Source organism: Synchiropus splendidus, chromosome 18 (genome assembly GCF_027744825.2).
Source record: "Synchiropus splendidus isolate RoL2022-P1 chromosome 18, RoL_Sspl_1.0, whole genome shotgun sequence".
Taxonomy (NCBI): domain Eukaryota; kingdom Metazoa; phylum Chordata; class Actinopteri; order Syngnathiformes; family Callionymidae; genus Synchiropus; species Synchiropus splendidus.
The window spans coordinates 10,743,313-10,753,591 of record NC_071351.1 but is presented as its reverse complement, the minus strand read 5'-3'; the positions used below and the strand labels follow the sequence as shown (position 1 = coordinate 10,753,591).

General features: G+C 43.1%; 1 protein-coding gene across 2 annotated transcripts; it reads left to right on the top strand.

Annotated features, from left to right (window-relative positions):
* The first annotated feature begins 2,563 nt into the window (after positions 1–2,563).
* LOC128750057 (tyrosine-protein phosphatase non-receptor type 7-like) lies at positions 2,564–9,739 on the top strand. 2 transcript variants are annotated; one of them, XM_053850199.1, is made up of 12 exons: positions 2,564–2,612; positions 6,061–6,162; positions 6,510–6,655; positions 6,805–6,985; positions 7,054–7,138; positions 7,203–7,282; positions 8,364–8,501; positions 8,562–8,717; positions 8,788–8,981; positions 9,153–9,266; positions 9,383–9,470; positions 9,554–9,739. In XM_053850199.1, exons 3-12 carry the CDS (start codon positions 6,555–6,557, stop codon positions 9,662–9,664), a joined length of 1,248 nt encoding a protein of 415 aa, XP_053706174.1. In that variant the 5' UTR covers positions 2,564–2,612; positions 6,061–6,162; positions 6,510–6,554; the 3' UTR covers positions 9,665–9,739. The 2 variants fall into 2 exon arrangements, with proteins under 2 accessions (XP_053706174.1, XP_053706173.1); XM_053850198.1 differs by lacking the exon at positions 2,564–2,612 and adding an exon at positions 4,434–4,625.
* Positions 9,740–10,279: the final 540 nt, after the last annotated feature.

The window sequence follows — 10,279 nt, the reverse complement described above, 5'->3', positions numbered from 1 at the left end:
GAACGTCCAGGAATCCGAACAAATTGGAGTTCGAACAAAAATTTCAAGATGTTTTTGCATCTGATTTTGAACGAAAATCCAGAACTCGAACGCCCCCGAAATAAGCCGGAAAAACATAGATCGATCAGCTGACCCACGACGCGCTTTGTTATTGTGTATAACGCAGCCTCTGTATGCAGACGTGTCCCGTTAGCTACATTTACTGACTGTTTTTTCTTCATATTGAGGTGTAAAACCTTTTACTGTCTCCGCACTGGACCGTGGTAGAGTGTCACAGGGGAGGTGCTCGCTCTCCACACCTCCGAGGCTGGAGCGCAGCGCACTCCAGGGTTTGATGTCCTGTTGTGGGCTGGAGCTGGGACAGGGATGAGGAGAGTCTGGGACAGAGCGTTACTTGGTTTATGACTTTGTCACAGCCAAACTGCACAGAAGCGCACATTCAGAGCTGGACACGCACCGGGCACCTCTTCACTTCTGGAGAGACGTCACTCACTCGGCAACCCCTCCCACATGCAGCGGCCACACACATAGAGGAACAGCGCACCTGCAGCAGACACTCTACATTCACTCCTACAAAAGACTATTGTAAGGCTTGGAACGCATTCTTTCTTTCTCCATTCATTGTGATGGGAAAAATCGATTCAGATTTCAAACAATTCGCTTCTCGGCCGTCTGGAACGGATTGTGGTCGAGAACCGAGGTACCACTGTATGTATATATATATATATATATTTATCTTATATGTTAAGTAATTTCAGGAGAAAATTACAAGCGGTTCTATGGGTGGATCAGAAATTGTGCTCTCATCACGCTTCCCACCACGCGCGTGAATTACCATAGAAAGGAATTCACCGGGTCTAGGAGGACAACAGCGCCCCCACAGCTCTGCCTCTGTCACACCCCGGGGTTCCGTAGAATCACTGCCGCTCCTTTTATTAATCGGAGGGGAAATTAGCATGAAGACACACGCGACATGCAGCTAATGACCCCAGCGAGCGTGAGGAGGGACTGTGGGGCAATAAAAAGTTCCTTGGCGTGTGTCGAATAGTTTGGCAGAAGCTGGAGGATTCATATGGAGCGGAGATGGCGCCGGCTTCTGCGAATAGAAAGAAGATTAAAAATGATTTCAGCAAAATGGATTTGTCTCCGTTCGCTGCCTCATTCCCGTCTGCAGCTGCCGCACTGCTGGTTTGGCTCTGAAAAACTGAAACTGTCACTGGTTGGAAACAGGTCAACTTACACAAGTGTTTTGACTCAGCCCACGTTCAGTCACGTGACCCGCTCCGGTTAAATCTGGGCATCTTGACTTAATAAAACGCAACAAACAACTGAAACTATGTAATTCACCAGCTTTCATGTGACTACGGTGACGGTATATGGATTTACCAGCGTTTTTTAGGGTTTCTAAATCGTACCCAGAGTCCTTCTTCTTCGCTTCTCATGTCTGTCATAGAGGCTCCGTCGTCACGCTGCTGCCACCTGCTGTCAAACTGAGCTCATTGCACTCTCAATATTTTGAACACGAAATAAGTGATAATAATATTAGTGCAGGGCAATAATATAGAAGTTAAAAGAAATGAATTGAATATAGTATACTTAACCCTTATAATACTGAATTGAAAAATTGGATTGTCATCACATTTGACTGCTATTTTCACTACTGCTGATTAAAAGTTAATGTTATTATTCCCACAAATTTCTTTTCAAGTACATTAATAATGAAGTTACTGCTTCTTTTGGTGCTTCCCAACAGCTTCCTCCTGTCTTGTCCTCCTTCCCCAGTGATGCATGTCCTCTTCAGGTCCATCATCCATGAACCTCATTGGTTGACTTCCTCTTCTCCTCTCACCTGGTCTCTTCATGAAACACCCTTGTCCACTGCTTCTCCTTCCGTCTGGCCTCTTGAACTTTTATCCTTGAATCGGGCTCTAAACAAACAGTGTCAAAACAACAATAAATTAAAGGGGGCAACTGCATCGACACAAACCAAAAAGCAACACATGCATCTGTTAAAAATGCAGCTCCACTTCTTGTTCCCTGCCAAAAGAAATTACTCTGTAAATTCCCTCTAAATGGGTTCGTCCTAATTACCAAGGCAGAATGATGTTGTGACATGAAATCCAAACTGCAGGTTGTTAAGTGCACAATAACCAGGCGTCCCTCGACTGTGTCATTATCTCCTCTGACAGAGAAGATGAGTGCTCTCATCAACACCGCCGTCTCTGCGATTCATTTTTATTTCCACGACGACTATAAATGCTGGGTAGCCTTCTCCTCGGCATCCCGGTAGGATTGTTCACTTCACGACTGGAGAGAAAACAACAGCATCATCTGCATATTCCGCCAGACCGTGCAACACAGCTGTCGGCGCCCCCTACACAGGCGCACACATCTATAAATCTACGCTGCTGGAGCCGGTGGCGTGCAGTCTAAGGGGGACCGGTAACCTTGGACGAGGGGAATAGAAAGTATATGTGTGTGCTAAAAAGTGTGCGTGGCAATGAGAGTGGGTGGGTGCAGAAAAGGAAGTGGTGGCGAAGGTAGAAGTACAGACATGTGACAGCAAGAAGCAGATGCAGAAGACGACAAGAGGACCCAAGACCCAGACGCAGGTAAAGTTCCAGAGAATTCACTTTTCATCTTAAAGTCAACTGGAATGTTTATTTAAATGCTCTACCATCGAGTTGTGAAGGACCCAGGACATCATTGTGGCCCCAAAGCATTGCTTGGTCGTCCCTGCTGAACAGTGCGACGTTTGAGAAATAATTTTGCCTTGTAAACATCTCTTCATCTTGAATAACTGTTTTACTTCTGTCTGATGTACCTCATTTTTCATAGTGGATTTCTGATTTCATATAGAGTTTATAATAATAATAGTTTTACAGTAAACTATACATGTCACACTAACTGTTTCCTTTGTCATCAAAAGATATGAAGCTTATTGCTGATGTTTTGAGGAGTAATTTTTATGTCAAACTTTACGTCTGAGTTCCGTCTTCATCGTCTATTCCGTCGGCACTAACTTCTGGATTGTTTGTAACCGAACCGTATTCTTGTTTTTTGCACGACTTTTTTGTTAAGTTAATTTTTCAAACACATATTAATGGAAATTGCCATGGACAGTCTAAAAAAGTGTGGCTCGGGGGCCACATCTGGCCCTTTCCCTGGATTCATGCGGCCCTCCCGAGGTCAGGGAAAATTCCAGTTATTAGTTAGTTATTTTTAGGAGTATGAGTTAGATACTTTCAATGAATCATGCTCACTTTAACGGTACTTTTTGTAAATACCTTGTACTATTTTTATGAATTAATTAACTTTTTTACCCATAATTCTATGCAAAAACATTCACCACTTAAATAGATCATCCAGTATTTATTTCTTCTGATAATCTTTAAATAAAATATATGTAAAATAAAATGGTATAATTAAATCATGACATATCAATTGTATACTCATTTTTTATTATTTATTTTTTATTATTATCAGTAAGGTAAAAGACAACTACATGTGGGAAAGATTTTTTGAATTAATGTCAGACATGAGAGAAGCATCAGCAGGCGGTCGAATCTTTTTATCCACGGCTAAATTCACCTGTGGTGTTCCACCAGGTTCTGTTCTCGGTCTGATCTTATTTTCCATCTTCGCTGGTCCTCGGATGACATTTAAATTTATGATGTCACCAAACGGATGGGGAAAATTTCACTTAAAAAAAGAAACATTTCCCTCGCCAAAAACTCTCCCAGGTTCCCTGATAGCAGCCGCGGTTCCTTGTCCAAAAACATGACTCAAATATCTCTTAAATCTTGGCGGCTTGTTTCGCTCCTCACTTTTTCTTCAGCTGTTTTCTTCAGTTAAAAATGATATCTAAGCCAAATCTATACTGTCACATGCTGGTTAATATGTTCATATTCTCTCGCCTTGAACTCTCCTCTCACTGGCATCGTACCTCAGACATGCTGACCCTAGTCAGGACATGGGTCCTCACCGAAGGTCAAGACTTCAGGGGGGGTCACGTTCCCACGAAGGGAACCTCAGCCTAAACCCGTATTTCATCTGAAAACCCACCGCGAGTGAGAGTTTTCTTCGCTCAGCAAGCGGTGGTCATGGCGGTCTGGAGAAGTTTTGGCCTCCAAATGTGAGCGTATTTTCTCCTGTGGACAGAAAGCACAATGCGGAGGTGTGAGCTTGAGTCAGCGCTCATTAACCAGGTAGATGTTTTTAGCCGCACACCTCTGAGCTGGCGTGTGTGATTGGCCATGCATGATTCATGAGCAGTTGTTGCTGGTGTTTTAGTAATCGACGCCCCGAGCATCTCTCCTCCTCTCTTTCACTATCTGTCTATCTCTTCATTCACTCTCCCTCCCTCCCTCTATCCGCTCCTGAACACATCATATCAGAGCAATAACAGGCAGAAAATATCAGGACATGTCTAATCCTGCTGCTTCGTCCCTCGTTCTTCCACACGTTGCCGGTTTTTCTTTTCATTACTATCACTTTCACGCTCCCTTCATCACTCCTGCGTGTTTTTTCTTGCCTTCCTTCGTCAGTTTGCTTCGGAGGAGAAACCAGGAAAGCAGGTCACCTCCAAAGTTAGATTGACAAAGTACCACATGGGAAAAGACTCGGTAAGTCTTGAGTTTTGAGTCCATGTGGCGTTGTTAGTTCTGTTATTGCTCAATACGTGTTCTTCTTCCTGACTGTTGGTGATCAGTTCTTTCCCATCGTGGGTGTTTTTCTTCCCGCAACATTGAATTTTCTGTTGAACAGTAATGGAAGGGCTCCAGAAAAATATCATATGGCCTCGTGATGAAAACGGCTGCTGGGGAGTCCGGTCGGACTGGAATCTGACTAAGCAGTGGCTTCACTCCGTATGCACACATGTCAATGAGCTCCAGGAGGGAGGTGACATGAGGACTACAGGTGTGAAGCGAAGGCCGATGAGGATCCTGTATGGGGCTGGATTTAATGGACGAAGCTTTGATGAGTCACGTGCAAAGTCTATTTATTTAATAGCTTGAATTAATGGCTGGTTATTGTACTGAGAGGGAAAAAATAAAGTGAGGGACTGTTTCATTTTATGGCACTAAGCCAGTGAATGTAACAAGGAAATTCAATGATAAAATATTTGAATTTCATTAAAGGAGATCAGACACATTCAAGCCCTACAACATTAGGGATATTGTTTATTTATTTATTATTTAATTTTCATTAAATTGAAAAAAAAGAAACACGCAAAATCATCTCATCTAGTGACACAACTCAGAGGGAGGCTTCATGATACAGTTCATTTTCAGAGCTCAATAGGTGGCGCTGTCTGTTTAAAAACAAAGTGAGGTTTCTTTCATAGCTGGAGAAACAAAAGTTTTTACAGCAGAGACTGCCATCTAGTGGACTCTGAACATTAGGACTCGGACTCAACAGCGATGAGATACGATTGCCATTTTCCCAAGGTGAATCAGACAGTTCTCAAAATGACAAGTAACTAGTATCCAGATGAGGTTGAGGCAGGGGTCAAAGGTCACGGTCAAAGCACCAGCAAGCAGGGAGATGGGAAACTTGGTGAGAGGGAAGTGGTGACATCAGGCCAAAGATATGGTTGGAAACAACACGACCTAAGAATTTCTGTCATAGCATGCTAGTAAAAAAGCCTTGTATCTCAAGTCCCATAATGCACTGCAGCAGTTGAAGCCATTTGCAAAAGCACCACTACGTGAACGGTTGAGACATTGGTGATCAATGTGAATGAATGTTTGACTTAGTGGCCGCACGGATGTTTTGAAGCAGAAAGCATTTGCTCACAACTGTTGAAACAAAGTAGCCATTTGCCGCCAGATATTTGCCACATATTTGCAGAACTGTTGATCAACTTTTGGAAGTCTGATCGCAGAGTTCTCCCGCCAAACTCGGTGCCTGCATGTTTGTGTGTGTGTCAGCGTGCGGGGGCGTGCTGACTTCCTGCTGTGAGGAAACGCTCTTCCGATGGAGACACTTTTGAACGTTTGAGATCCAAACTGATGTGGAAACTCGGTAATAGATTCTGACAGTTCTTTCTTTTAACAGCAGCTCATGACTCCGGAATAATCTGGTGCTCCAGGAGGACGTGCATGACCCGCTTCAGGCCAAACTCAAGAATTTACTAGGAATTGTCGCATCATAACTCGGGTGAGTGAGGTTTTTTTTTGCTCCACTTGGAGCATGATATGAGTCAATATTTTTTTACTATTGAGCCATAATAGTTATATATTAGAGTCTGTGCTGAACTTGAGTGGAGAAAATGTCAATCCCGACCAAATACACCTCAAAATTTCAGGGGTCTTTTAAGACATCACGACAAAACAGATGTTTTACTGCTGTAAACTTGCTTCACTTTTGTTTATATGTCCGGGGCAGGATAAGGAAGCGAAGCTAACAAGAATAGCATTGTGATCAGAAACAGAAAGAATATGAACCGAGGTGGCTCAGTTTCATGCTCGGTAACTAGGTTATAGAGACCTCTTGTTCTCTTGCAGGTTCTCAGCGATGACCTGTTGAACCGTCTGGAACACTCGAGCAAAATGGCGGCGGTGAGGCCAAATTCCCCGACTCCTGAGGACCCAATCACACCCCCTCCCATGACCACACCACCCCGGAAGGCTTCGGTTCGACTGCAGGAGAGGTGCGCATGACTTTATGAATGACTGAATAAATCTCAATTTTTGTTCAATCCACCACCATATATATATATATATATATATATATATATATATATATATATATATATTTTTTTTTTTTTTTTTTCTTTTTTTTTTTTTTTTTTTAATGCAGACGCGGCTCCAATCTGTCGCTGCTCCTGGATGTGAGCGGTTTGGGGGCGGAGCCTGTGTGCCTAGTGTCCACACCAAAAGAGGTGTGGCTTCAGCTTCTCCACACCTCCTCTCGCCCACTCACGTACGCCGACCTGCAGGAGGCAGCCTCGGACATAAGCGCCTTGAATGTGGAATACCAGGTACAAAACACATAAGAAATATTTCACGGCTCTGCGGCGTCATCCGATCGCCCTGGTCTTCTCCACAGAAAATCCCTCCGAACTTTGTTAGCGCCGCTGAGCTCGACGTTCCGGGACACACCATCAAAGACAGATATAAAACAATCTTGCCCAGTGAGTAACTTGACGTCCACATTTGCATCACGGGCGATTTTAACTCTTGTTGTCAACATCTTAGACCCAGAAAGTCGAGTGATACTGAAGAGTTTTGAGGAGGAGGCGGGGCCAGACCGCTACATCAACGCTAACTACATCCGGGTCAGAAGCACATTTATTTATTTTATGAAGAGGTTGCATTGTCTTCTGACGCTTATTGTCACACTTTATCTGAAATTTAATCGCTGTTTGTGGTACATTATTGTAATTTTTAAATATATATTTATTATGCTATCAAAACTCCTTCCACACAAACTACAAACTGACCGTTTTCTTCACAACATTATGAGGGGAACTACTATTTATATGAACCATGAACCTATAACACACAGCAAATAACTTATTTGTATCTGAAACACGTTGCGTTAGCATCCATTGCAAGTTTTACTTTTCTAAACAAGTATATGTGAGGACATATTCAATATTCATTTATGGGCAGTGTAGATACCTAATATACTCAAGTAAGTAGTGTGATACAAAATACATATTTTCAAGTGAATTATTTGTATATTTATATTTGTTTGCACAGTTGTTAATGCCACCAGCCAGTTTTCATGTAGCGCTGCAAAGCTAAAGATTGTAAAGCTTGCTTCATTCATTTTTATATCACCAAGGTGTTGTACTCAGAAACCTCACTGTTACTGAAGAATATTACCGAACGTTGGTTAGAAAACACTGCCGTCTGAGTTGGCTATTCTAATCTTGATGTCGCCACTGTTCATCCTATGATCGGCAGCGGTGAGAAAAATGTTTCCTCTTACTATCTGACAGGGTTTGACAACTTTGTCATCAGCGTAGGCGACTTCTTCTTTGTGTGTTTGAGTGTGTATCTCCGTGTGTGTTTGTGTTCGACAGCTGACAAACAATATCTGATATAAACACTCTTATGCGGAGTCTGACAGCCAGGAAAACCACAGCGAAGAAGGAAGTGACACGTCCTTGACTCACTTACCCGCCACTACCCGCAGCCCAATCCTCTCACTGCCCACGCAGCCCCAGCGCTCTGCAGTCCTGTTAGAAACACCATTTTAGCCAAGGAATTACATAATTCTATGCACATTAAAAAATGGTTTTTAACCTCAAAGCTCAATGATGTGATTAAAATTACCACAGGAGAACATCTGTCACCATCCACTTCGTGTGTTGTGAAGTTTGAAGATGTTTTTTTCCTGCTATTCTGCAGGGCTACAAAGGAGCTCCAAAGACCTTCATAGCAACACAGGGGCCAATGTTGCACACTGTGGGGGACTTTTGGGATATGGTGTGGCAGGAGCGGAGCAACATCATCGTCATGGTTACGAGACTCAAGGAGAACAATGAGGTGAGAGACGAAACACGTCTCAGGATGTTGAGCGCTTTGATTGATATTTAATTTTTGTAGAAATGTGAGGTTTATTGGCCGCAGCGGAGGGACGTGTGCAGGAGGCGGGGAAAAACAGAAGAGGATGAAAATTCCGGACAGTTTGGTCGGTTCCTTCTCAGGGTGAAAGACAGTGAAGACAAAGACGGCTTTACAGTCACTGACTTGGAGGTCCAGGTAGCAACACACACAACATGTCCTTGTTGCTTTTGATGGTATGAATGTTTCGGATTACTATTATTCCCAGCTGGGTGAGGAGCGTCGACTGGTCAGACATTACTGGTTCACGTCATGGCCTGATCACCACGTCCCACAATGCACCGCCCCTTTGTTGCAACTGATCAAGGAGGTGACTGAGCACCGTGATGCCGTCCAAACCAGTCACACTCACGCTGACTCCGGACTGAATGTGGCCCCTGGGCCGATCACTGTCCACTGCAGGTTGGTGCTTTCTTTTCTGGGATTTGTTCATACAACTGCAGTTGATCTGAAGCCACATCCCTCAAAACACAATACCGTCTTTATCATTTAATCATCGCACTGTTTACACTTGTCATTTTAAATACAATTATAATTTTAAAAAATGTTTCTCTGTCCTTGCATTTTCATCAGTGCAGGTATCGGTAGAACCGGCTGTTTTATAGCTGGCAGTATTTGTTCTCAGCAGCTCAGAGAAACAGGTCAGGTTGACATTTTGGAGACTGTGTGTCAGCTGCGACTCGACAGGTACGTGAGAAAAAACAAAACCCTTTTGTTCCTCCTGTATGCATTAGAGATCCACAAATCTCTCATTAGCTTTGCATCCATCTGGGGAGTGACTCTGCCCATGTCTTCCTCTACAGGGGGGGGATGATCCAAACTACAGAGCAGTACCAGTTCCTCTACACACTCATGGCTCAGCACAGTTTTCAGTTACAAAATGATGATCAGGTACCACATATATTATTAAATGGTTGGCGGCATGTGCAAACCTGATTTAAGGAGCTTAAGAAAGCTGTTTCTGTGTTTTCCAGGTTAGGAGCCAGAATCTGCCTCAAGCGTTGAACCAGCAGACTCCAGACGAGCAAGTCAGATTAAAGCTACTGTGTCTCAGACTGGAAAACTCACAGGACATACAGGAATGATGCTCCGACTTTTTTATTTCATGTGTTTAAAAATATTTGTGAGTAATGGAACACAAATAAAACAAAATGGCTTTCCGTTGGAAGTTTTTTGAATGTGGGGGAAAAAATCTGAGGTGTATTAAGTGAATCTATTGCACTAGTTTTTTATGACAGGAGATGCAGCTCCGACACCGTGACCTGGTCCATTGGTTACTCACTCATGAGCAAGACCCAGAGAGGATCTCATCTTCAACCTGGACGGGACATTCCAACATTTTCTAGCCGAGAACCATGTTCCTGTGAGAATTCAATTCTATATCTGACAGAGACGACAGCAGTCCATCAAAAATGCAATTGCAATGCATTAAATATTTTGTAAAATTAAATTCATTATTATTTTTTATTATTTCTTTGTCAATATTTGAGTAGCTGAATTTGTTGCAATGGGAAGACGGATATTGCATTCCATACAGTAACTTCAGCTCAACGTTTTTCACCCGAAATAGTTGGTGTTTGGTCGAGTTCTTGTTTTTCTCTAGAACATTGAGAGAATTACATACTATTGACGGCAGGGGGCAGTGTCTCATAATGACTACTCATCGCAGTCTCGTCTTTGTTCCGCTCTCGTTGGCGTTT